This window comes from Caretta caretta, chromosome 13 (assembly GCF_965140235.1).
Source record: "Caretta caretta isolate rCarCar2 chromosome 13, rCarCar1.hap1, whole genome shotgun sequence".
Lineage (NCBI taxonomy): Eukaryota > Metazoa > Chordata > Testudines > Cheloniidae > Caretta > Caretta caretta.
This window is the reverse complement of record NC_134218.1, coordinates 26,711,167-26,739,143: the sequence shown is the minus strand read 5'-3', so window position 1 is coordinate 26,739,143 and position 27,977 is coordinate 26,711,167. Positions and strand designations below refer to the sequence as shown.

General features: G+C 41.7%; 2 protein-coding genes across 6 annotated transcripts in view; one reads left to right on the top strand and one right to left on the bottom strand.

Annotated features, from left to right (window-relative positions):
• The window catches only part of ITCH (itchy E3 ubiquitin protein ligase), a 124,190-nt gene that overhangs the window by 55,970 nt on the left and 40,243 nt on the right, over positions 1–27,977 (top strand). For all 5 annotated transcript variants that reach the window (XM_075118840.1, XM_048819708.2, XM_075118837.1 and 2 more), the window contains 6 exons: positions 10,929–10,971; positions 15,912–16,081; positions 17,804–18,038; positions 23,821–23,916; positions 25,969–26,143; positions 27,229–27,295. In XM_075118840.1, coding sequence (XP_074974941.1) covers positions 10,929–10,971; positions 15,912–16,081; positions 17,804–18,038; positions 23,821–23,916; positions 25,969–26,143; positions 27,229–27,295 — 786 coding nt within the window. The remainder of the gene's footprint in view (positions 1–10,928; positions 10,972–15,911; positions 16,082–17,803; positions 18,039–23,820; positions 23,917–25,968; positions 26,144–27,228; positions 27,296–27,977) is intronic.
• Positions 7,705–9,701, bottom strand: LOC125622109 (uncharacterized). The gene is made up of 2 exons (XM_048819709.2): positions 8,805–9,701; positions 7,705–8,216 (listed from the first exon to the last, which is right to left on the bottom strand). The coding sequence occupies exons 1-2, from the start codon at positions 9,385–9,387 to the stop codon at positions 7,705–7,707; spliced, it is 1,095 nt and encodes a 364-aa protein (XP_048675666.2). The 5' UTR covers positions 9,388–9,701.

The window sequence follows — 27,977 nt, the reverse complement described above, 5'->3', positions numbered from 1 at the left end:
AATGCTTTTACATAGTTCGCCCAGCTCTTCAAGAAGGAGCCACAAATATATTATAATGGAGGTTTTGCAAATCTTTTGGTCCCTACCTCTAACACAAGGGCCCCCCCATGTGTTTTACTTTCATCCTAAGTTCTGTGTGTGTGTTCAGTGCACAGTGCCCTGGAGTCCTGGTCCATGACTGGGGCTCGTAGATATTAGTGCAGTACCAATAATATTGGGCACCTATTCTCTGGACCATGCTACTTTATCTCTCAATCCCAAACTATCTTCCATGCCTTCCTTGATGTCAAAATATGTCTATCCAGCTGTCAAAACCACCAGCTTTCCTAACTGACGTAGTCTTTAACGTAGTTGAACATCATCAGTACGTAAATCTGTGGCATTTGAAAACATAGGAGTAATGCAAAATAATCTGAATTTAATAACAAAATAAAAGGAATACTGTAATTACTGCATTACTCACTTTCATATTTCATTTCTAATTATACTTTTTCTTAATTTATCTAAAGTTGCCACGATGTACAGTGCTGCAGAACACAGGGTGTGGCCTTTTGGATTCGTCAGGGAGAGACAGCTTTTAAATAGTACCTCAGGGTTATGGTAGTCTTGTTTAAAAGTCTTTCAGTTTCGAAGGGCTTGTCTACACCATGGGGTAATGCTGACTACAGGGGTATGATTTCTAAAGCATACTAACATACTCTGTATTAATTGGTCTGTGTAGACCTTGCTGGTTTCAAACAGGACGATGTTAAAGAGCACTAGGGAACCATTAGTGCACGCCAGTAGGGTCTACATGGATCAATTAATGCACAGTACATTTCACTTTAGAAATCAGAACCCCATAGTCTGCATTACCCCACTGTGTAGACAAGCCCTAAATCAAACAGAATCTGAATATGAAGAATCTATAATTGCTGCTTGCTAAAAAGCCCGAAGAGGGAGCACAAATTGCATTCCCAATGTTTTGCTGACCTCTTCAGTGGCAAATAGCTTAATACAATATTTTTAAGATTAAAAACCTTGAAGAATAAGAGCAGCATTTGCAGTTACGCTACAATAAAAATAGGGGTTCTCAGCACTGATGGTTGAGAGCAATAAGATAAAAATTTCTCCTGTAGAGCAGGACAAGGGGCATTGTGAAAGGTTTATCCTTTCTTCGGAGAAGTCCAATATTGGCTGCTGTCGGAGATTATGTACCAGATTAGGTGGATCATTGGCAATTGCAAGCTTGGCAATTCATATGATGCTGTTACTGCAAAACCAAAAGGAGGTGAACAATAAATGTTATGTTAATTTCAAGTGTCATTTAAATATCATAAGAAATCAGAGAGAGAGAATTAGCATATTAGCCTTTTACGTTTACTTACTACTTCTGAAGACGTCTGTGCTCAAACCTGACTCCCTAGTCACAAGTGAAAATAAGTTGTTTTTTGTTGGTATCATCCCTCCCCCTATTTACCATGTTATCACGTTGTGACGGGTTGGATCACAGAAACCCCCTGGGGGCTGCCAATTGATGTGCCAAGACTACTTCTGCCCCTGCTTTCCCTGCCCTCCCAGCTTGGGACTTCAGTGCCCTGCCTGGTTTGAGCCAGGCCCGCTAGCCTGCTGCAAACCCAGACCCAGGTCTGAACCATGTCCCCTAATAGCTGTAGGCTTAAACTGAAAGAAGCTTTAGAAGTGTTCCTGTCTTTAACACTCAGATGCTCAACTCCCAATGGGTCCAAACCCCAAATAAATCTGCTTTAAAGCTTATACAGGGTAAACTCATAAATTGTTCACCGTCTATAACACAGAGAGAGAGAGAGAGATGTACAGCTGTTTGCCCCTCCAGGTTTTAATGCATACTCTGGGTTAATTAATAAGTAAAAAGTGATTTTTATTAAATACAGAAAGTAGGATTTAAGTGGTTCCAAGTAGTAACAGATAGAACAAAGTGAATTACCAAGCAAAATAAAATAGAACATGCAAATCTATGTCTAATACAATAAGAAAACTGAATACAGATAAAAAGAAAAGGAGTACTTGTGGCACCTTAGAGACTAACAAATTTATTTGAGTATTAATAAATTTGTTAGTCTCTAAGGTGCCACAAGTACTCCTTTTTTCTTTTTGCGGATACAGACTAACGCGGCTGCTACTCTGAAACCTGAATACAGATAAAACCTCACACTCAGAGGTGTTCCAGTAAACTTCCTTTTACAGACTAGTCTCCTTCTAGTCTGGGTCTAGCAATCACTCACACCCCCTGTAGTTCCTGACCTTTGTTCCAGTTTCTTTCAGGTAGCCTCTCCACCACAAAGGATCTCTCTTGAGCCAGCTGAAGACAAAATGGAGGGGCCTCTCACAGGCTTAAATAGATTTTCTCTTGTGGATGGAGACTCCCTCCTATGCAAAGTCCAGCTCCAAGGTGGAGTTTTGGAGTCACCTAGGCAAGTCACATGTCCATGCATTACTCAGTTTTTTACTCCTTTTCTTTTTGCGAATACAGACTAACACGGCTGTTACTCTGAAATCAGTTTTTATAGGCAGCAGCCATTGTTTGCATGCTACCTTGAATGTCCTCCTGTAGACTTCTTTTGTGGATTGGAATCTTCCAAGATCCATTGTGCGTTAAGTGCTTCTTGATTGGGCACTTAATTTGCACATTCCTTTCTCAAGAAGCTGACCAAATGCTTTACAAAGGCTACTTAAAAATCAAGCAAGTACACAGCCAATATTCATAACTTCAAATACAAAGATGATACATGCATACAAATAGGATGAATAGATTCAGTAGATCATAACCTTTAGAGACATGTTACATGGCATATGTAGCATAAAACATATTCCAGTTATGTCATATATACATTCATAAGCATATTTCCCTAAAGCCTTATGGGCTGCACCGTCACACACACGTTATCACATAGCTTGCCCAGATGGGAATTTCTTCTAAAGAAAGGACAAGGACTGGAATTGCATGGGATTTGCAGTGCGTGGTCTAGGTATGTTGATAGAATTAGGCAGGAAAACTTGCACGCCTCTTTCTGTACTGCATTTGGTTTGAGCTTGTGCTTCTAGTTTCTCCCTTTCCTGAGCACTGAATTCACTCACTAAATTAAAAAATGTATACTTGTAAATGGAAAGAGGAAAAATTAGGGAAATTAATTTTTATTTTCAAACGCCTAGGAACAATATCAGAAATCGCACAGAGCCTGAAGTACCAGCATAAATGACTAAACTTGATATTGGGCAACTATGAAGTAAAATGTTCAAAAATTTTACCTGTGCTGCCGACTCTGTGTTTAATATGTTTAAGAGTTGGAGGTTAGCAGAATTTTTGATGCTTTTTAAAAATGTGGTTCTGCCCTAAGACACTGTAAAATGACACCACCTTACTCTGCAGATCTACTTCCTGTGTGTATTTAGATTCAGATCTTCTCACTTTTGTGATGAAATAATTTTTTTTTTTTTTTTTTTTTTTACTCCTTTAATCCTGCAGAACCTATACAGCTATGATTAAGTGAGCTGGAATCATTTCCATCTTACGCTTCATCATTCATAAGTTCCAAACAGTTACACCAATGGCAGTAGTACAATGGACTGCACAGATGTTAAATTTTATTGCTGTATAAGCTGGATAGCCCAGGCTCAGTTTGCAGGGCTAGAGGTCAACAACAAAAAAAATCATTATACTTTTAAGTGGAGCATGTTTGTTACAGTAATCAGTAAACATGAAGCCCATGATGCCACTTGTGAGTCCTTTATCAGAGTTAGGTCTTCACTGTACAAACATTATCTGTATCATAGCATCCGAGTAGATCAGCCAAAACAGTCTTCTAATGTCAACTCCACCTTGACTAACTTGGTGACTCTAAATTTTTTATGTAGGGCTGTATAAAACTGACTTAGCTGGCTCATTCTACCAAAGTATTGAGACTAATGCTGAATTCGTAATTCTGAAAGAGATTTCTGCTTTCCTAAGAAAACTTAGAGCCAGATTTAGAACAGTGAAGACAAGAGGAAACAGTGGGTCTCAACGCTTCTTGAGATTTCATGCCTTTTCATGACTCATCAAAAAAATACATTTAAAAATAGGTGCCATTGACATTAATTTTCCTCCTTGTTTTTGGCAGCTATTCCTTCCGGTTATTGCTCCTTACTACTTTGTGGTGTTCTTCACAGCTGTGCCTTGGTAATGTGTGAAATGGATTAATTGAAATGAATTCCTTGATAGAGAATCTTCATTATAGTTTTCATTTAGGTTCCTTTTTTCTTCAAATTAGAGTAAACAAACTTTTGCTTTCATTGAGACCGTGCATTAACTATTCATTCTTTTTAGACAAGTCAAGTATAAAATCAAGAATTCTTTCCAATGTTTTAGAAAGTCACCTCGTGTTATTGGCAGACGTCAGCTATCCTATTCTTAAAGGCTTGCTGGGGGGAGAAAGAAGGAAACAAATATCTAACGTGCTTTACTTTGTTGGTTAATGAGATTCTTTAAGGACCTCTAACTTTAAAAAAAAAAATTTTTTTTAAATGAAAATGCATAGTATCTTTGTCTTCTCCTTACTGTTGTAACCCAGGTTTACAGACTGTGGTGCTCTGTCCCCCTCTAGTAGCTGGACCATGCGTATAGATTTTTTGAGTGCACTAAGGGCCTTGAGCTAACAGACCCAGGTCTTTTATCTCAGGCAGTGGAGGCTCAGGTCCCTGGTTTGACTTCCCACCTGCTCCCCACAGGCATCAAGTTACACTATTATTTTGGATCTTCCTTGAATAAAAGCTCTCCCCCCGTACTGATCCTTCAAGAAAAATAGTCGCCCTCTGCTTAGCTCCCAATCCATAGACCTACAGGTGACTTAAGAAGTTACACATTCAGGGTATGTCTACACTACGGAATAAGGTCGAATTTATAGAAGTCGGTTTTTTAGAAATCTGTTTTATATATTCGAGTGTGTGTGTCCCCACAGAAAATGCTCTAAGTGCATTAAGTGCATTAACTCGGCGGAGCGCTTCCACAGTACCGAGGCTAGAGTCGACTTCCGGAGCGTTGCACTGTGGGTAGCTATCCCACAGTTCCCGCAGTCTCCGCTGCCCATTGGAATTCTGGGTTGAGATCCCAATGCCTGATGGGGCTAAAACATTGTCACGGGTGGTTCTGGGTACATATCATCAGGCCCCCGTTCCCTCCCTCCCTCCATGAAAGCAAGGGCAGATAATCGTTTCGCGCCTTTTTTCCTGAGTTACCTGTGCAGACGCCATACCACGGCAAGCATGGAGCCCTCTCAGGTAACCGTCACCCTATGTCTCCTGGGTGCTGGCAGACGCGGTACGGCTTTGCTGCACAGTAGCAGCAACCCCTTGCCTTGTGATAGCAGACGGTACAGTACAACTGGTAGCCGTCATCGTCCTGTCCGAGGTGCTCCTGGCCACGTCGGCCGGGAGCGCCTGGGCAGACATGGGCGCAGGGACTAAATTTGGAGTGACTTGACCAGGTCATTCTCTTTAGTCCTGCAGTCAGTCCTATTGAACCGTCTTATGGTGAGCGGGCAGGCGATACGGACTGCTAGCAGTCGTACTGTACCATCTTCTGCCAGGCAGGCAAGAGATGAGGATTGCTAGTAGTCGTATTGTACCATCTTCTGCCAGGCAGGCAAGAGATGAGGATGGCTAGCAGTTGTACTGTACCATCTTCTGCCGAGCAGCCATGAGATGTGGATGGCATGCAGTCCTTCTGCACCGTCTGCTGCCAGCCAAAGATGTAAAAGATAGATGGACTGGGTCAAAACAAGAAATAGACCAGATTTGTTTTGTACTCATTTGCCTCCTCCCCTGTCTAGGGGACTCATTCCTCTAGGTCACACTGCAGTCACTCACAGAGAAGGTGCAGCGAGGTAAATCTAGCCATGTATCAATCAGAGGCCAGGCTAACCTCCTTGTTCCAATAAGAACGATAACTTAGGTGCACCATTTCTTATTGGAACCCTCTGTGAAGTCCTGCCTGAAATACTCCTTGATGTAAAGACACCCCCTTTGTTGATTTTAGCTCCCTGAAGCCAACCCTGTAAGCCGTGTCGTCAGTCGCCCCTCCCTCCGTCAGAGCAACGGCAGACAATCGTTCCGCGCCATTTTTCTGTGCGGACGCCATACCAAGGCAAGCATGGAGGCCGCTCAGCTCACTTTGGCAATTAGGAGCACATTAAACACCACACGCATTATCCAGCAGTATATGCAGCACCAGAACCTGGCAAAGCGATACCGGGCGAGGAGGCGACGTCAGCGCGGTCACGTGAGTGATCAGGACATGAACACAGATTTCTCTGAAAGCATGGGCCCTGCCAATGCATGCATCATGGTGCTAATGGGGCAGGTTCATGCTGTGGAACGCCGATTCTGGGCTCGGGAAACAAGCACAGACTGGTGGGACCGCATAGTGTTGCAGGTCTGGGACAATTCCCAGTGGCTGCGAAACTTTCGCATGCGTAAGGGCACTTTCATGGAACTTTGTGACTTGCTTTCCCCTGCCCTGAGGCGCATGAATACCAAGATGAGAGCAGCCCTCACAGTTGAGAAGCGAGTGGCGATAGCCCTGTGGAAGCTTGCAACGCCAGACAGCTACCGGTCAGTTGGGAATCAATTTGGAGTGGGCAAATCTACTGTGGGGGCTGCTGTGATGCAAGTAGCCCACGCAATCAAAGATCATCTGATATCAAGGGTAGTGACCCTGGGAAATGTGCAGGTCATAGTGGATGGCTTTGCTGCAATGGGATTCCCTAACTGTGGTGGGGCTATAGACGGAACCCATATCCCTATCTTGGCACCGGAGCACCAAGCTGCCGAGTACATAAACCGCAAGGGGTACTTTTCGATAGTGCTGCAAGCTCTGGTGGATCACAAGGGACGTTTCACCAACATCAACGTGGGATGGCCGGGAAAGGTGCATGATGCTCGCATCTTCAGGAACTCTGGTCTGTTTCAAAAGCTGCAGGAAGGGACTTTATTCCCAGACCAGAAAATAACCGTTGGGGATGTTGAAATGCCTATATGTATCCTTGGGGACCCAGCCTACCCCTTAATGCCATGGCTCATGAAGCCGTACACAGGCAGCCTGGACAGTAGTCAGGAGCTGTTCAACTACAGGCTGAGCAAGTGCAGAATGGTGGTAGAATGTGCATTTGGACGTTTAAAGGCGCGCTGGCGCAGTTTACTGACTCGCTTAGACCTCAGCGAAACCAATATTCCCACTGTTATTACTGCTTGCTGTGTGCTCCACAATATCTGTGAGAGTAAGGGGGAGACGTTTATGGCGGGGTGGGAGATTGAGGCAAATCACCTTGCTGCTGGTTACGCGCAGCCAGACACCAGGGCAGTTAGAAGAGCACAGGAGGGCGCGGTACGCATCAGAGAAGCTTTGAAAACCAGTTTCATGACTGGCCAGGCTACAGTGTGAAAGTTCTGTTTGTTTCTCCTTGATGAAACCCCCCGCCCCTTGGTTCACTCTACTTCCCTGTAAGCTAACCACCCGCCCCTCCTCCCTTCAATCACCGCTTGCAGAGGCAATAAAGTCATTGTTGCTTCACATTCATGCATTCTTTATTCATTCATCACACAAATAGGGGGATGACTACCAAGGTAGCCCAGGAGGGGTGGTGGAGGAGGGAAGGAAAATGCCACACAGCACTTTAAGCACAGCACTTTAAAAGTTTACAACTTTAAAATTTATTGAATGACAGCCTTCTTTTTTTTGGGCAATCCTCTGGTGGAGTGGCTGGTTGGCCGGAGGCCCCCCCACCGCGTTCTTGGGCGTCTGGGTGTGGAGGCTATGGAACTTGGGGAGGAGGGTGGTTGGTTACAGAGGGGCAGCAGTGGCAGTCTGTGCTCCAGCTGCCTTTGCTGCAGCTCAACCATACACTGGAGCATACTGGTTTGGTCCTGCAGCAGCCTCAGCATTGAATCCTGCCTCCTCTCATCACGCTGCCGCCACATTTGAGCTTCAGCCCTGTCTTCAGCCCGCCACTTACTCTCTTCAGCCCGCCACCTCTCGTCCCGGTCATTTTGTGCTTTCCTGCACTCTGACATTATTTGCCTCCACGCATTCGTCTGTGCTCTGTCAGTGTGGGAGGACAGCATGAGCTCGGAGAACATTTCATCGCGAGTGCGTTGTTTTTTCTTTCTAAGCTTCACTAGCCTCTGGGAAGGAGAAGATCCTGTGATCATTGAAACACATGCAGCTGCTGGAGAAAAAAAAAGGGACAGCGGTATTTAAAAAGACACATTTTATAAAACAGTGGCTACACTCTTTCAGGGTAAACCTTGCTGTTAACATTACATACATAGCACATGTGCTTTCGTTACAAGGTCGCATTTTGCCTCCTCCCACCGCGTGACTACCCCCTCAACCTTCCCCCCTCCCTGTGGCTAACAGCGGGGAACATTTCTGTTTAGCCACAGGCAAACAGCCCAGCAGGAATGGGCTCCTCTGAGTGTCCCCTGAAGAAAACCACTCTGTTTCAACCAGGTGACCATGAATTAGATCTCACTCTCCTGAGGATAACACAGAGAGATAAAGAACGGATGTTGTTTGAATGCCAGCAAATATACACTGCAATGCTTTGTTCTACAATGATTCCCGAGTACGTGTTACTGGCCTGGAGTGGTAAAGTGTCCTACCATGAAGGACGCAATAAGGCTGCCCTCCCCAGAAACCTTTTGCAAAGGCTTTAGGACTACATCTAGGAGAACCGCAAATGCCAGGGCAAAGTAATCCTTTCACATGCTTGCTTTTAAACCATGTATAGTATTTTAAAAGGTACACTCACCAGAGGTCCCTTCTCCGCCTGCTGGGTCCAGGAGGCAGCTTTGGGTGGGTTCGGGGGGTACTGGCTCCAGGTCTAGGGTGAGAAACAGTTCCTGGCTGTCGGGAAAACAGGTTTCTCCGCTTGCTTGCTGTGAGCTATCTACAACCTCCTCCTCATCATCATCTTCTTCGTCCCCAAAACCTGCTTCCGTATTGCCTCCATCTCCATTGAAGGAGTCAAACAACACGGCTGGGGTAGTGGTGGCTGAACCCCCTAAAATGGCATGCAGCTCATCATAGAAGCGGCATGTTTGGGGCTCTGACCCAGAGCGGCTGTTCGCCTCTCTGGTTTTCTGGTAGGCTTGCCTCAGCTCCTTCAGTTTCACGCGGCACTGCTTCGGGTCCCTGTTATGGCCTCTGTCCTTCATGCCCTGGGAGATTTTGACAAAGGTTTTGGCATTTCGAAAACTGGAACGGAGTTCTGATAGCACGGATTCCTCTCCCCAAACAGCGATCAGATCCCGTACCTCCCGTTCAGTCCATGCTGGAGCTCTTTTGCGATTCTGGGACTCCATCATGGTCACCTGTGCTGATGAGCTCTGCATGGTCACCTGCAGCTTGCCACGCTGGCCAAACAGGAAATGAGATTCAAAAGTTCGCGGTTCTTTTCCTGTCTACCTGGCCAGTGCATCTGAGTTGAGAGTGCTGTCCAGAGCGGTCATAATGGAGCACTCTGGGATAGCTCCCGGAGGCCAATACCATCGAATTGTGTCCACAGTACCCCAAATTCGAGCCGGCAACGTCGATTTAAGCGCTAATCCACTTGTCAGGGGTGGAGTAAGGAAATCGATTTTAAGAGCCCTTTAAGTCGAAATAAAGGGCTTCATTGTGTGGACGGGTGCAGGTTTACATCGATTTAATGCTGCTAAAATCGACGTAAAGTCCTAGTGTAGACCAGGGCTCAGTGTTATAACTTCACTGCAGGATCAACGAGGAAGAGCAAGGCTGTAGAGGAACAAACTCTTGTTTAAATACAGATGTTATTGGAAACTAACAAGATAAAAACATAAATATGAAGGGACACTATTTGAGAGGAGGAAAAGTAACCAATACATTCTTATTATGCACTCTAAGGGAATAGATATATGTAGTTGTGGGAAGTACTTGCAATATTCTATATATACGTCGTGTTTTTTCTGTTCTTGGAATTACAATTGCTTGCTTTCTTGATCTGATTAAATTAATATATTATATTACATATGTGCTTATTTCTGCCTAGATTTCTTTTTTTATATTGTCCCCATCATAGTGATATCTGAGCATTTGGTTAACTTTATATTTCTCTGTGGAAGCCAGACATAGGCTAATGTGCAGTCAGTACTACCAACTCACAGTATCACAAGTGCTGTGCTTTGGGGCCAGATTTGTACAAGGCAGTTGCATGAAGAGCTACAAGAAACTCTGGAGTTGAGACTGATATGCTACAGTTCTGTTTGAGGCCACCAGGAACTGCTGTTCTGCTTGGAGAGTAGCCAACTGCTAAAGCTCTCAATGGTTCCTCTGTTATTCTCTCTGAGTAACCTACAGAGCAATGGGGAAAGTGCCCAGGTTAAGAGAGCACCAGAGAGGTGGCCCAGGAAAGCAGCAGGAACCAACCCCACACCTGTTGTCACCAAGGGAGGAATCCATGAAGCAGAGGAAGGAAAAATTCCAGAAGTGCAGCTTTCTTTCTGCTGTCTTATCCTGCCACCTGGAGAGCAGGGAGAGAAGGACATTAAAAATAGTTCTGCAAGGTGGAGTTTGGCGGTGGAAGGTTGCTTGAATCTGTCATGGGGATAGGAAACAAAAGTGATTTCTCATGATTGATGAACTTATGCAATTGGCAATATCACACAGTAGCTGAATAATATTCAGAATCTGTGTTACACCTTTGAGGGGAAAGAATATATTGCTCTTTTCTTGTGCTCCTCAGTACTAATAGCTTAAAATGTGACTGGTACATAGATTTGTGTGAAAGAAGCTTTCACAAATGGGAAGGTGCTCTTCATTTAACCTCAACATTAGAAATGAATTTGAGTGTTGAATATTTTCTACCTTGAAATCTACACTAAATAAGTTCATTGCTTTTCTTTTTCTGGTGTTTAAGGTCCCACGCAGAACGATGGTTCCAGAGCAAGAAGCGACACAAGGTAGGAGTTCGTTTCTTGCCTGAGTTGTTAATGTGCTTCTTTTAGATTATTATAGCTGTGCAGCATCATCATTATACTTAAGCTTGCATTATGACTTTTGTTTAAAGGTCAACCTTTCTAAGTACTCTAAAATCAATATGCTCAATTGGATTCCTTTGAAGTTAGGTGCACCGTGGGAGAGTGCAGGGTAAGGTTAGTAGTCCAAATTTGAGGTCATTCGAGCTAGGGGTTGCAGAGACAAATCCCGAAAAAAATAGCCACTATTTCTAAAATTTACAGCTAAAGAAAGCTTATTCTCAAATAAATTTGTTAGTCTCTAAGGTGCCACAAGTACTCCTTTTCTTTTTATGTTCTTATTAGTGATACAAATTTGGCTTCATTTGACCAAGAGGTTCCTTGAGTTACAAGCCCCCTCCAAAAAAAAAAAAGAGGTTTCCTTCTGCTGCCTTGTATTGTTAAACTGATAAGTACTTAATGATTGAATGAATCCCAGACCTTGCTGAGATTAATGGCTGTGAGTTCACAAGGCTGTGCCTGTGTAACTGATTTGGCCAGTTCTTCCTTAGAATCATAGAATATCAGGGTTGGAAGGGACCCCTGAAGGTCATCTAGTCCAAACCCCTGCTCGAAGCAGGACCAATTCCCAGTTAAATCATCCCAGCCAGGGCTTTGTCAAGCCTGACCTTAAAAACCTCTAAGGAAGGAGATTCTACCACCTCCCGAGGTAACGCATTCCAGTGTTTCACCACCCTCTTAGTGAAAAAGTTTTTCCTAATATCCAATCTAAACCTCCCCCATTGCAACTTGAGACCATTACTCCTCGTTCTGTCATCTGCTACCATTGAGAACAGTCTAGAGCCATCCTCTTTGGAACCCCCTTTCAGGTAGTTGAAAGCAGCTATCAAATCCCCCCTCATTCTTCTCTTCTGCAGGCTAAACAATCCCAGCTCCCTCAGCCTCTCCTCATAAGTCATGTGTTCTAGACCCCTAATCATTTTTGTTGCCCTTCGCTGGACTCTCTCCAATTTATCCACATCCTTCTTGTAGTGTGGGGCCCAAAACTGGACACAGTACTCCAGATGAGGCCTCACCAATGTCGAATAGAGGGGAACGATCACGTCCCTCGATCTGCTCGCTATGCCCCTACTTATACATCCCAAAATGCCATTGGCCTTCTTGGCAACAAGGGCACACTGCTGACTCATATCCAGCTTCTCGTCCACTGTCACCCCTAGGTCCTTTTCCGCAGAACTGCTGCCTAGCCATTCTCCCAGGTCTTGGGCCTTATCCATACACAGACCTGCTCTGGTTAAATAAGGTGGTTTAGTTAAATCAGTGCAAACTCATGTGTTGATATTCTTAATATGGTTTAAAAATGTTTATTTTGGTTTCGTTTAATCCTGCTCCTAATTGATTTAGATTAAATTGAAACAAGTATGTTCATTGCTCCAATACAATTCAGTTCTTATAGGAGGTCTTGATCTTATTGAAACCATCTCTTTCAACATCTGGGGCCAGTTCTGTGAGGGCTCTGAAGACAAAGAACTGAAACTTGGAAATTGACTGTGTGTTCAGTAGACAAGCTACTGCATTTTGAACCAGTTGGATATGTAAAGGGGGATGTTTTCCTTCTTAGGTACCAAGGCTATGTTTCATCCTATCACATGTTGAAAGCCATCTCTGCTGCTGAGGCAATATGTTCTGTATGCCTCCAAACAGAAGGACCTCTCTGCCCTCTGAGAGCTGCTTTTATCAAATATCTGAGCATCTGAATTACTTAAACAATCTCCATACCAGCTACAGTTATATGATGCTCAGTGAGGGTTTAACTTGGGACAGCCTATGTGTTGCTTATATAATGAACTGATTCAGAATGTGTGGATAGCGTAGGTGTTCTTATATATCAAATAACATCTTTTTATACATTGTACCCCCCATCCCAGGCTGATTTTGATAATGTATGCAAGAGTATAAAATATAATGCTCTTGACCTTAATGTTCAAAACCAGAGTAATGTGTTCTGGGACTGAGCGAAAACTAGGCTTTAACGCTAGTAAATTTCAAATCACTTTTGATTAGCACATGATCAAATAGTCACTTATTTTTAAATTCTTTGGGGGCAATAAGGCATAGTAACTTAAATTATCACGAGCACTGTCCCTGATACAGAGCAGAAGTAGTGCTGTATATTTAGGTCAAACATGTATGTAATTAGGCTTGATTCCACATATCTTATGAAATACAACTTGGGTTCCTAGCCTCTTTCTTTTTTTGAATAAAAAATTCCAAGTTGCAAATAGTATGTTTATTATAGAGATACTTGGTTATGATTCCCTAGATGAGATTGCAAGTAGTGGTCCACTGTAAAACTTATTCTGAGCCATCCATACTGGTCAATGAACAATCTACATTTACAGAATTTTATTTTCAGAAGTGTTGAGTCTGATTAGTTTATATAGCAGCGATTCTAATATCTGGTACAAAAAAGGTCTTCAGTTATTGAGTCATTTATATCTGAATTATGACTTATGTAAAAGTTTTTGAAAATCCATGATAGGCAGAGGCAGTGAAGCCTGCAGTTAAAGTTGTCAAACATTTTCCATAAGTCCCTGTTTTCAGTTGCTTGTAATTTTGTCAGATTTGAATAATTCAGGCTGAAATTTTCTATGCTTGGTTTCTGCCTCAGGCTGAATTTTTTTAGAAAGTTTCAGAAAAACAGTTCAACCATTTCCAAAATTAAGATTAAGAAAAAATAGGTAATTTAGCCCTGTTATGTTTTTCTACCCATTTTTCTGAAGAGCACAAGTGCCTCAGTGCTTTAGAGCAAGCACTTGAAATTTGGCACAGGGACTGTGCCAGGGAGAAGTGCCTTTGCTGTCCCTGTGAAAAACCACCCAGCTACATCCGAATTATAAGCCTCTGATTTGAAATGTGTACATGCTAAGTATAGACTTTAAAGAGCTTGCTGCTAAAATCTTCAAACACTGTATGTGCATTGAGAATGGTCCAGTTAGGGTGACTGGTCCCGATTTTAGATGTCCCGATTTTATAGGGACAGTCCCAATTTTTGGGTCTTTTTCTTATATAGGCTCCTATTACACCCCCCCTCCCGTCCCGATTTTTCACACTTGCTGTCTGGTCACCCTAGGTCCAATCCCATGGAGGTCTTAAATGCAATATGTTCTTGAGCGTGTTGCCAAGGTCCATTCAGTCTCCTACATGATAGGCACAGAGCTACAGTTCAAGATAGAAGGTGTGGTCTCTTGTGTTCAGAGCACTGTCCTGGAAACCAGGAGGACTGAGTTCTCCCCAGCATATACATAAGGGGCCAAATTAAAGTTGTACAGATGGCATTAATTTTTCTGGCATTTACTAACTTTCAGTGCTTGACTTGCAACCTTAACATACTTTCAACGTAGTTTTTGTATTTATATATGTGTATTTTAACTCGCTGTTGTGATCGTTATAAACCAGTTCTCCTTAATTTCTGTTTTTGTAAATAGTCTCATTTGTTGGAGGTTATGCAGGGATGCCATCACATAATAATTGTCAAATCAGCGTGACGACCAGTTGGTATGATGGCCAATATATCTTAAAAATTTGTGTTGTCTTAAGGTTTAACAGAACTTTACAATTCAAACGTAAAAAAGCAATGCCATATTGTTACCCATAACAAAGAAAGCTTTCAAATTAAAGCAACCAGTAGGAGCACATTACAAACTCTTTTGAGTACTTTGTGGCTTTCTCTAATGCTTCCTCTTTAATGTTTTTTTCCATTTCTGATGGAAGGAGCTTCACAAATTGTTAGTACCTTGGGAAGATCCTTGTATCAGAAGGGGGCACAAACACTATCTAAAAATCTATGGCAATTCAGTTGTTGGATTATAGAATTGTCATGTGATCCCTTTGGAAATGAAGTTCTTATTTCCTTTTCCAAACCCCTCAGCAATCCATTGTCAAGGAAATTACATTGGTTTTTTAAAAGGAGTGCAGTTAGTTTGGTTTATTACAGAGGCTATATTTACAAGTAAATTTCTCTGATACAGCAAAAATGTGACACTTAGTGTCAGGATTGTTTTACATAATCTTAGCTTGTGATTTCCCTACTATTTAATATTGTTAAACAAGTGTTTCCAGTGTATCTTCTCTTGAATTGCACTTAGCAACCTTAACTCTAAGTTAACAGAAGTTTTTTGTTTGTTTCGATAAATTTAGGCACTGTGTATTAAACAGTCTGAAAAATGGGGATAATGCCTGCTTTTCAGGAATGATGTTAGCTTAATTCCTTAATTTTTATTAAGATCTTTTAGATCTATAAAATGGCACTGGAGAAATACAAATATTGTATAAGTGTAACCTGCAAATACTGAAAATAACTCTAAATTGTGCTTTCCATTTATTAATTTCCCTTTGTGTTTAATTCATAAGTATTTCCTCTGATGATGGATTACTTTATTTATTAAGGTTATGCTGAAAAATTTCATCAGTATCCTAGTACAAAACTGATTTTTATAAGATGTGTTCACACTGGTGTGAAAATCGTTTAATTAAAAAAAAAGTTTTGAAAGCAAACTGAGAATTTTATACAGATTTCCAATCCCCATCTGTTCTGCTGTTTCCAATATTCCTAGTCCATCCTTCCAAACATGGCCTCTTGCTTTTCTTTACCTCTGTTTAAACTCCTCTGCAAGTGCTTCCTGTTAGATATATTGCAACCAACTTAAATTCTGTATAGTCGTATGTCTGGATTGTGAAGAGGTTTATTGCTATAACAAATATATAAACATATTGTACAAAAACTGTTTGTTTTGTATAATATGTTTATAATCTATAAGATTTTCAGAATTTCCTCTATTTAAAGCCATAATAGTTTAACTTTTCAGTTCTAATATCTTCTACAAATTCCTAAGAATTCTTGTTTCTGTTTTTCCCCCACAAAGGGCTAATGCAAATGGCCTTGAAAGCTATGAGGATGCAGGATCCAGTGAAAGCAAGTCTGTTAATGGCAGTGACTCTCCGTTACTCACAAATGGGGTCTTTAAACCTGCTAGGCCTCCCAGGCCCTCCCGACCACCTCCACCCACTCCTCGTAGACCCTCTTCTGCAGCTGGTATGTATTGCAGTGCCAAACATCCATTTAGAAGCTATTTGTAAGTTACATTCTATTTGAACAGTCATGACCATTTCTAATATCTTTTCCTCAGATGTACTGATCACATTTTTTTAACAAGTCCCCTTAAGAAATGCTCTGCCACCGAGAATTGATCTTGCTTCCTGTCTTTGTACATTCTTGCTTAATTGCTATTTTTATCATTAGAAATCTCTCATTTCATGTCTGTGAAAGAACGGCTATATTGCAACCACTAACAAGTGCAGAAAGCCCCCAAAGGGCCTGATCATGCAAATACTACCAAGGATAATGCTTACTACTGTAACATGTCCAATTGACTTTGATGTGACTACACTAGGTAGTAAGTGTTGGAAAGACTGGTATCTAAAACAGCCTTCCTGAGTAGGTAGCAGCATTGGGTCTGGTAGATTACAGTGGGTGTTTGTTACAAATCTGATCATCTACAGTGTCAAAAACTGTCATATAATAGCAAAAGACTGCCAAATTCTTAATATTTTTTTTGCCTTAAAATAGAGTAGACGTTTTGTTACTTTTTATCATATGCCAGTTGCTTACAAAAGGCCATGACATTCAGACTTCTCTGATTAAGTTTAAGTGGCATCCTAGAGTTTCTTAGGAGACATTATCTTGAGCTGTGGACAAGTGTAGGTAGTATCTATGAAATGTATGTATGATGTGTTATATAATCTGTATTCAGAGATAGAGTGCTTAGAAAACCATATTTATAGAAGAAAACGCAATTTTTCTTAAAGGGACGTTTGTGGGAGTCAGTTTCCTCATTGGAGCAAAGACCAGGCCATCCCAGCAGCCCACTGAGAAGTGGGAATAGTATTTGATTGAATAGCCAGTCGCAGGTGCAGCATGGAATCTTCTCAGGAAAGCATCTATAGTGAATGCTGTCCCCTACGGAGCTCAGGAAGTAGATTGAATCAAGACTTGGCTTCTTCTTTTTCATCCACTAAACTACACTGCATCCCTCATTTATAATATTTTAATATAGCTACATGGGCAGTGCGGCTGTTTTATCTCTTACAATGCTGAGATCATTGTTAAGATTATTGCAGTGTTTGTTTAAAAAAAAAAAATACGGCAAATGTGCATCTCAACTTTTCAAACCTACTTATCTTGACCAAATTTTTGTTTTCTGTTTTTTCCTAAATAACAATATGCTGCTGACCAAGTTGAAACTCTAAATGCTTCCCTTTAAAGTTTTCCACCCATTGTTGTTGGGGTTTTTTTCTTCTTTCTCTCGAGTGAAGTTTCTTTCCAGATAGATGTCGTCTAATTTCCTTTTTTGGAAATTTGCATTGTTCATTTGTAAAATAATAAAAACTAAGTTTAAAAAAAAGTTTGTTTAATAAGAAGGGATTTATTTACATACCTTCAATATTTATTGAAAGTAGATAACTTGCTATTATAAAGATAATGAAGTGTTCCATCATAGAAATATAAAAGCTGTCTGCTGGTTCATGATACTACTAGGAATGTAGCATTTCTGCAAGGTAGGAAAGAACTGCCTCTGAGTTCCAGTAAGGTAAAATATGTGGTTTTACACCTACACTTTTTTGACAGTCCTATTTTACTAGCCTTTGTTTTTGTGGATTAACAATTTTCTAAAACAGATTTCTTGGGTTTTAAACAATAATGAGAGAAAACCAACTAAGAACCTTTCTTCCATTTTTGTTTTCTCTGATTTCATAGGATGTGTCAATGGTCCTTCATCTATGTCCATAGAAAATGATGAGTCCAGTGCAGGATCCTCACCAAGTACAACTCCAAATGCACCTTCAGAACAGAGCCTTGAGGGGGCAACAGCTGGAACAACAGTTCCTGCAGCTTCCGCTTTGACCACGCCTCCAGTATCCAGACAAGTTCAGCCAGTAAATCATCCGTCTCAGACACACAGTACTGTCAGTCAGGGTCCTCTTCCACCTGGGTAGGAGTTCAGTACTATTGTACAGTTTAGTTCTGTTTTATCTCACGTAATGCAAACAACCACAGCTTCTGTATTTTGCCTGGTAAGACTATCTGTGTGGTTTGATTGGTTTTCAGGCATAGGTTATGCAAGTAAGAAATTAAATTTGTTGGTATTTCTGTTGTCTTTGATAACATGCCCTCAAACTTTTGAGCTTTTATTCATCTGGCAACCTTTGTCTTCAAATCGGGATGTGATCACTTAGTAGGATATAGGTCTTAGTGAGCTAACATTGTTATTTTGAGGAAAGCAGTTATTGCTTAGGGTAATCAGGATCTAGAAGCCATTCTAAAGTTCTTAATTCCAAATAGCCCAAGTCCTGTGAACACTGTAGCCGTGATCCTACGTAGTCTTCAGTTGTAGAATTTGCCAGAGAATCAACCCCTTGCCACAGAATTGTGCTTCAGAATGTAAGCATTTTTTTCTTCAAAACTGCGTATCTAAACTTCATGATTGTGAAGAAAACCTTTCCAAGGTGACCAGTGTAATTTATTAAGTGTTGCCTGCCTTAATTTGTAGGCAGCCTGAAACAATAACTCTGAGAGTGTGAATTGCCCCATTCACCATACTTGTACGTAAACTCTGAAATCAAATGATAGTACTGGAAATGTCAACCTCGAATATTTCACTGCTGATAATTTCAGCAGAAATGTAAAGCTATTATAGTTATTCCCGAATACCAAGTTGTCTCATTCTTCAGATGTTAAAAGTCCCAAATGCTGTATAACCAGTTACCCACTGACAACTTCTGTGATGCAGATATGTGCTGTCTGCAAAAATCTGTGGCAAAATGAACATTTAGGGACTTAATAAAATTGAATTTAATGACAAAAACTATAACACATGGGGTACAGCTGTTCTAATTGTATTATTAATTTTTAAATTTAATTAAATAAAAAGCTCAGTTTTTTAATTTACCTGTTGTTGCCACAAAATTTACATGCAGTTGGCCACACAGTAAACAGGGTCTTGTGTATATCTTTTATTGCACCAAGATCACAGGTGTGTTGATCCTGGAATACTGCTCAGACCAGCTCCAGTTTAAGGACTTGGGACTCCTAAGATGCTTTCTTTTCAGGACTCATTGCCTGCAGTGCTTTTCCCATTCATCAGGCAGCTCCCAAGATGCTGGCTAAGAAGTGCAATTTTACTAGATTCCCAATCTCTGAAATTTCTAGCATTTCATAGGTGAGGATTTTATTGAATTTCACTCTGTTGCCAGTACACCAAAACACTTAGTAGTAGCCTGGTACAAGAGTCCCCATAGAATGGTTGGGGGAAAGGGGAACAGACAAGTAGGAGAGGATTTGAAAAAATATTTTAATCTGTGGGCACTTTAGTCTTTTCAAGAGTTAACTCCTTTTTGGATCTCCAAACGGAGGGAAAGTTACCAAGAAAACTTAGGACCCTGTCTCTTTGTTCCTGTCCCTGCCCCATCACTGACCACTCTTTCAGTTTCTCTTCCTCTCACTTCCCTAGTCATCCTTTGACCTCTGCCAAACAGCAGACAATGCCATATGCTCTCACTCACATTCAGTCACACATCTGGCAGCTTCCTCTTCATCATAGAGATGCTTCCTGGCTCCATGCCACCAAGTTTTCATCTTTGGTTCGTTCTGCTGTGAGCTATTCACCCATTGCCGCTCTTCAAGTCAAAAGAAGATGGTGTGCAGGGTTGGACTGTCTTCATGGATGGTTTCCTGAAGCGTCCTTCCTTAGCCATAGAGGCACCCTCTTTCCAGACTTTGCCACAACCCGAAGAAACTAGCCTGAAGGCATAAAGCACCTCAAGACTAGATGGTATCCATAGGGTCAAAGAAACATTTTTAGTGTCTTACAGAATTAAAAAGCAGTATTTGTGCTATATGTCTTAAATAGCAAGTTGTATAATTGCATTGAAGTTTGCTGCACTGCAGTAAATAACTAGATGTTTACATTATGCTGATCTTAGAGCCTCAGCATCTGGGCTAGAATAGTTTCCCCACAGTTCTGAACCATTCTGTTAGTTTACTGTGGATAAACTGAGCTGTATGCAGTTTGTCATTCTTTTCCATTTCGTGCCATTTTGTCACCCTCCTATTCTTTCAGATATTTACATTATCTTGCTGTGCATCTAGAGAATTAGTGATAAAGTTTAAAATTTTAAAATAGTTCAGCTCCTAATTACAGTGTCTGCAAAGTTTTATTCGGGTTTATGTGCCAGCTTGCTCTTTTCATATTATGGATCCAGTGCCACTGACATGACATGGATAAAAATTGGATTCAGACTAATTGCTCCTAATTGACTTCTGTCATCGTTGTGGCGCACGCTTCAGATATGGGGTGTTAGTTCTCTTAGTACTTAGTGGGTAGAATTCCATCCCTAGCCTATTTGGAATTTGATTGTTGTTCATTCTGCTTTTGAAGTGTTTGAAAATGTTTCCTTTTAAATTCCCCTTTTAAGTATTATGTTGTACCACTGCCTCCTGTACACAGTTTTAATAGATCCAGTGAACAAGGTACTAGTTATAAAAGTGCTTTGCAAATAATAAATACTTTATACAAAGTAATTATAGTATTTCCGTTAGCTTTAAACGGCAAATGCATGATTTGAATAATTTTCTACCTGAAACTAGAAACACACTGTTGTTGTTCTTCGAGTAGTGTCCATCTGGGTGCTCCACGTCAGGTGTGCATGCGCCCCATGAGCCTTTGATCAGAGATTTTTGATGGTAGTATCTGTTCATCCTGCACATGTGCCCTACATATCCTTATGCCCGGTACCAAAGACCTGGGGCTGCATGGACGAACCACCCTCAGTTCCTTCTCAGCCACCTCAGCCTATGACAGCATCTACCACTCAAAGTTTAGCTTTAGAATGTGCTAGTTTTTAGTTTAGTTTAATGTAGTTATTTACTTCTTTTTTAATTTATGTTTGCACTTTATTTTTTGTGTGAAGCTTGTTTTATGCTTATTTTAATCCTTGGGGTTCATCGCCGGGATATGTCAGGATCTCCAGGATTTAAGTGCTGCTTCACCTACTGGGAGTCTGTTGGACATTCCTGGTGTATTCACTGTTTAGGGGATACTACACTTTTGAGGGAAGTGTGTATCTGCTCAGCCTTTAAAAGCAGAGCTAATAAAACCTGGGAGATTAGAGTCGGGCTCCTAGTGATGGCCTCAAATCCAGGCCAAGAGAACTACCTTGTACATTGGCCTCCAGGTGAGATTAGTGCTTTGTCAATCTTTGCACCGCATTCACCCAGGCCTTTGCAGGACAGACAGTCAGAGATTACTGGAAGGACTCATAAAAGGAAGAGTACAGTTCTCCTCATAAAGCGCCTATATCAAAAAAGCCTGTCTCCTCAGAAGAAGACTGTTGGAGATCTCAGGTCCCGGTCTGGGTACCGCTGAGTCTCCAGACTCCTTTGGTGTACTGTATCTAGGGCTCTGAAGTCTTCCAAAGGTCACGGTATCAAACATGCTTTAATACTAAAGGCATCCTCTGTACTGCCCGAGAATGACCATACTACAAAAGAGTCTAAACCTCTACCTCCAGAAAGGCAGTACCTACAGACCCCATGCTACACTCAGTACCTAAACAAGTCACCCAGGCTCCCTTGGTACCGATGAAGAAACAAGCATCTCACGCTATTTTGGCACCCCCAAAGCAGTCATTGTCTTTGGTACCAGCAACATCCACTAGATGGAATCCACCAAAACAGTTTCAGCCCCTGGTACTGACACTGGAAACTTGCTCCTTTTCAGCACTAATCTACATCAGTCATCGTGGGGGAGTGAGGTTCCTCATTCTCTGTTCCAAAGCAATTAAGTTATGGAACTCTGAAGTATAGCCAACCACATCCTCATTTCAACCTCTTACCTTCCAGGCATACAAAACACCATGGCAGACTCTCCCAGCCGACATTTCTCCTGTGGTTATGAATTGGAACTGGAATTGTGGGGTTCTCAATCACATTGTTCTGGCTTGAGCCCTTCAAGACCTGTATGCTACCACCGCCAATGGGAAATACAAAAAGCTCTGTTTGAGAGGAAGCTTTGGCCTTCACTTCCTCGGGGATGCCTTCCTTGTTCCTTGGTGGAGAGGTCTCTACTATGTATTTTCTCCAATGCCACTGATCGTTGAACAATATCAAATGAGATTGAGCCAAAATCATATTGATTGTTCCAACATGGGTAAGACCAGTCTAGTACCCTTACCTAATTTGTCTAGGTTTTTGTCCAGCATGGAGTCTTCTGCCCATTCCCCATTTGCTATCTCCGGACTTTGTTCAGACTCTTCATTCCAACCTGGAGATTCCTCATCTCAGAGTTTGATGGTTCTTGGATATAGAGACTTTCTGTTCTGCAGAGGTGTGAAAGGTACTATTAAATACTAGAAAAACATCCACACAAAAGTGTTATCTTCAGAAATGAAGGAGATTTCATCACAACTTTCCACTGTTCACTCTCCCATCTCAGCTGTCCTTGATTTACCTGTTGGAATTAAAAAACTCAGGACTCTTTCTGTTCTGTCAAGGTTCATTTATGGCTATAATAACCTTTTATTCCTCAACTGAGGGATTCTCAGTGTTTGCTCATCCCACAAAAGTAAGATTCCTTAAAGAATGGATGCACCTTTTCCCTCCAGTTAGGAACGGTGCTCTCGTATGGGATCTAAACTTGCTCCTTAATTGTCTCATGAAAACCCCCTTTGAGCCAATGGCCACCTGTTCTCTTCTTCCCCTGACATTGAAAGTGCCGTTCTTGTTGGCCATTGTTTCTGCCTGAAGAGTCAGGGAAATGGGCGGTTGAATGGTGGACCCTTCGTTTACAGTTTTTTCAAGGACGCAGTTTCATTGCGACCCTATCTTAAATTTCTACGTAAGGTGTCCTCTGTATTTCACATCAACCAAGTCAATCCATCTCCCAGTTTTTGTCCCAAAGCAAAATCGGACTGATCAGGATGCTACTCTCCATACCTTGGATCTCAGAAGGGCATTAGCTTTCTATTTGGGCAGAACCATTTAGAAAGTCTCCCAAACTGTTTCGATCAGTCAGCAATTGAAGCAAACAGAGGATCCACAATCTCCACCCAAAGATTCTCAAGGATCTCTGGATGCATTATGTAAATTTGTCAGTGTATCCACTCTCCTTCTAGAGTTCTAGCCCATTCTCCATCTACCTCTGTGGCATTAGTCATACACGCTGGAAATCTGCAAGGTTTCAATCTGGACCTTGATACACACTCTTTCCAAAAATTATGTGACAGTTTATTCCTTTAGAACTTATGCTGCAGTTGATAATGTAGTCATATATCTTCAGTATTAGATTCGTCTCCAAAGCTCCTTCCTCCTGATGGGGATACTGCTTGGAAGTCATCTGATGTGGAGCACCCAGTGGGACACTACTCAAAGGAGGAGGAGAGGGTACTCATCTTGTGCAATAATTGGAGTTCAAGATGTGTGTCCCTATGGGTGCTCCACTACCCAGTCTCCTTACTCTTTTTTTAGTGTTTCCTCCACGGGGCTTTGCCGCGGAGAAGGAGCCGAGATGGTTCACCCATGCAGCCCTGTATGTTCTTGACAAAGAGCATGAGAATGTGTAGGGCGCATGCACGGACTGAACAGGTACTACTACCGAAAATCTCTGATCAAAGGCACGTGGGATGTACACGCCTGAAGTGAAGCACCTATAGGGGGACACATCTCAAAGAACTCCACTTACTGCACAAGCTGAGTAACATTTCCTTTTTTAATTCTAGATGGGAGCAAAGGGTGGACCAGCATGGTCGAGTATACTACGTAGATCATGTTGAAAAAAGGACAACATGGGATCGGCCGGAACCTCTTCCCCAAGGGTGAGTCTGTAGAAGACATCTAGCCTCTGGTGATATGTCTAGGCTATAGTTTAGCTCAAGTTAATTGATTATTAATTAACTTGAGCTAGCTGACACTTTGGATATTACACACTTATTCCAAGGCACACACATTTGTGGTTTGTACTAAGCTGAGCCCTAACGTAAATACCAAACACTAGTGGAATGTCCAGATGAGCAGGTATAAACATGTTGGCTAGCTCCAGTTAAATTTCTAGTGTAGATAAACCCCAGGAGACTTTGTGACCCGATTAAGAGCTTGCATGTGCTTTTTTGGACCATCTCTATCCCTATATGAGTGGCACATGCTGGTGCCTTGGAGATGAGGCTCAGATTTTTATTTTTATTTTTTAAATCTTTGGAGAATAAGAGAGAAGAAATGGCTATCTGCATTGTATCTGTTGTGTAGGGTTGGTGGAGAGGGAGAAGGTATAGGAAAAAGAGGAGTAGGGAAGTTTTACTAACAATCAGACACCAAGCAGCTGTGTCTGCTTAATAAGGAAAAAAGGTGCTCAAGATCAGTCATGGGAAAAGAAAATAGATTGTTTGTCTTCCCCACTCTGGGGAAATGAACCAAAACCGAAAAACCACAGCAAAGGCTACCACAAATAACAGCACATGGGTTTTAGCCCCCAAAAATACTATGTTCACTAGCCAGCTCTGAATAAGTGCTTCCCTGATTAGCTCTTTCTCCTGAGGTCTCTGGTTTCTATCCTGTTACCAAAGCTCAGGTTCCCATCTGCTAACCTTGCTGCACACCTGCACCTTAAGCAGAGCTTTGCTAATCATACTCTTCCAGTCATTAATAGACCAGCAGCCAACAGCATTAGCTTTTACACAGGAGCACACATTTGTATATTTGTCCTTTTTCCTGGTTTTCTGGGGTCACTGCATCTTTTAACCAAAAAACTATTTTTTTCCTTCACACTTTATTCGTATCACATTCACACTCTCACTCATGTCACGCACACAAGAAAATGTAGAACTGCTGAGAGAACTGATCTCAAAGGGGAAAATACACTCCCCCACCCCCAACAGACACCAGCCTGTTGCACTATACTTTATGGCTTTTACATTGATATAGTGGAGAGAGTTTATCAGGTATTGATCAATACAGGTATTGCACCAGACCTTGCTCAATACTTGACCACTGCTCATTTGAGTTTTTTGATGAATGTCACTTATTTCAAATTGATATGAAGTGGAAACCAAGTAAAATGTGGGCACTCTTTTGGTTTTCTGAGGTTAGACTAGAAGTGTGCCAGAAAGTGCATGATAGTATCTCACGTTTTGCAGCCAGAGCTGGCAATGTTACTTTAATTTTTTTTTAAAAGAGACCAGTAGACTGCAATTACTTCACGCGTCCATCCTATCCCTCAAATATATAATGTATAACAACAGTAATGACTTATCCAGAGCCAGCCAGATGTATAAAGCAGCTCCTGAGCACCACTTAAAAGCATTGCAAGTAGGTGACTGACTAGATGGTGGTATTGTGGAACAAAGTGAGGCTATGTCTACACTACTGCAGTAAGTCAACCTATGCTACACAACTCCAGCTATGTGAATAATATAGCTGGACTCGAGTTACCGCGGGGTCTACACCGCGGGAGGTCGATGGGAGAAACTCTCCCGTCGACTTACCTTACTCTTCTCGTCGGGGGTAGAGTACGGGGGTAGATAACAGGGGTCAACTGGAGAGCGATCTGTTGTCGATTTGGTAGGTCTTCACTAGACCCGCTAAATCGGCTGCCGGTGAATCGATCTCAGAGACTCAGTCCCAGCTGTAGTGTAGACCTGCCCTGAGAATAATTCTCTCATTTTAGATAGCACTTTTCTCTAGCTCTTTAGATTGTTTCAGCAGGAGCTGTAAGGGGGAGATAGGCACTGACCACATTGAACTTTTCATTTAACAAAGCTCCATGTCCAATTCCATATTTATCTCCTGCTTGCCTTGCTCCTTGTCTGACTCTAAAATCGTTCTGAGGCTTTGAGTGCTGCATGCTGTTGAGACTCCTTGTTTGCATTGTTTAGCTGGGAGCGACGAGTTGACAACATGGGGAGAATTTATTATGTCGACCACTTCACTAGAACGACAACATGGCAACGACCAACATTGGAATCTGTCCGGAATTATGAGCAATGGCAACTTCAACGCAGTCAGCTTCAAGGAGCTATGCAACAGTTTAACCAGAGGTTCATATACGGGGTGAGAAGTCTATTCTGATATAGAGGAAAAAACGTGTTCTGGAGGAGAACCCCCACTCCCAAATTCCACCCATCCACCTCCACTACAAACAGATCAAACTTCCTTCCCCTTCTTGTGCATCCCTTCTGCACAGCTTTGTGAAGGTGCACACACTTGGGCTTGGCAAGGGGCTGCCAGAAGATTGTGCCCTGAAGGATACCAGAGTTAAAGTTGTGCATTCTTTGAGGTGTATAGTGGCTGTGTGTTTGTTTCTCTTGATGTGGGAGTAGAGGGTGGTATGTACAATTGGTAACCTTAATTTATTTCCTTGCTTTTTGTTGTTAGGTATGGCACAACTATAACTGACAAACGGTAGTGTTTGCTGTATTGTATATATCTTGTGAAATATTCCTCATGTAGCAAAGTCCACTGATTTACTGAGAAAGGTCAAAGTGGTGAGAAAATGGTTCAAAACCAGCTGTGGTTTAGATGTTGTGGCCAGCTAGCAGATGTAGTGGCTGTTTATGCTGGTAATGTTTGGAGACTTGTTCAGGTTAATTCTATTTTAGAATTCATTTAAGACTGAATACAATCTTAGTCACTTCACTGTGTTCTGTCTTCTATTGGTTGGCCAAAGATTAGTATGGGAAGTTCACCCAGAGGAAGCAATTGAGGGATTTTATGCAGGTAAAATGCAATTATAGCATGTGATTGGGAGGAAAACAAGGGGAGTTAAGCAATCCAAAATCCACCAAATACTAAGGAATGGTAGACTTTGACTGGACATCTCCAAATACTGCTTGCAGTTAGTTTAGCAAGACAGGTGATGTAGGTTTTTAGTAGCTACTTAAATACTCATGTTAAGCCTCAAAAACAGAGCAGTGTGTTTCCCTGATTGTGTTAGGCTTTCATGTATTGGATTCTGAGGCTGTGTTTACACAAGCACTTCTGTCTGTATAATTAAGTTGCTCGAGGGTGTGATGCCCTGTGTAGCACTAGCAAGAATGCATTTGCTTGACTGATGTTATGGTTAAATTAGAGGTCTGGAAAGCAAATTGGTGGTGGGTGGTCATGATTGATGCACCATTTTTGTGTGTGATCTGCAGAACCAAGACGCTACCCCCACACAGAAGACAGAGTTTGATCCTCTTGGCACCCTGCCACATGGATGGGGTAAGTCTTGTTCAAATGGTGTTTTATAACATAACTTAAACATTAATACATACATCTGGCATTTTTTTACCAAATGTTTTTGATCGTACTTTGCTTTTTTTTCTTTTATGAAATCTGAATTTAAATTCCCTTTTTATTAAATATAATCAAAAGTACTGTTTAAGAACCAGCTTCTGATACGGTGTATATGCAGTTCCATAAATAGATTAAAAAAGTACACCGTATTATTCTGTTACACTTCTAAGTTGCAACTAACTTTCTTTTAGTGTCCTTATCATACAACGTGGACTTTTCCCTGCTGCTGTTACTGTCTTAACCATTTTAGTCATACAGATTGTTTTGTATTGTTTCTGCTAGAGAGCCAGTGCTTGGAAAGTTTTTGTTGGTCTTGAAAGCGTTTGTACAGGTCTGCCAGCCCCTTATTAAAAATATTTCCAGCATAATTTCAGCAGTCAATATCATTGCATTAATTTGTTTGAAAGATAATATAAAAGTTGTCAGGATTTGTCTACACTACAAACTTTGTCGTCATAGCTATAGTGGATTAGCTATACCAGCAGAGCGCCCAAGTGGAGATGCTGATAAGGTGACAGAAGTTCTCCTGCCAGTATAGCTAAACCACCTCCCCAAATGACAGGAACTATGCTGACAGAAGCACTCTTCTGTCGGCATAGTTGTGTCT

Excerpts from the sequence above, each read along its gene's own strand:
- LOC125622109 (XM_048819709.2), bottom strand. The coding sequence starts at position 9,387 with ATGCAGAGCTCATCAGCACAGGTGACCATGATGGAGTCCCAGAATCGC. Across the intron at positions 8,217-8,804 it reads AGGCGGAGAAGGGACCTCTG|CTGCATGTGTTTCAATGATC; the intron begins GTGAGTGTACCT and ends TTTCTCCAGCAG.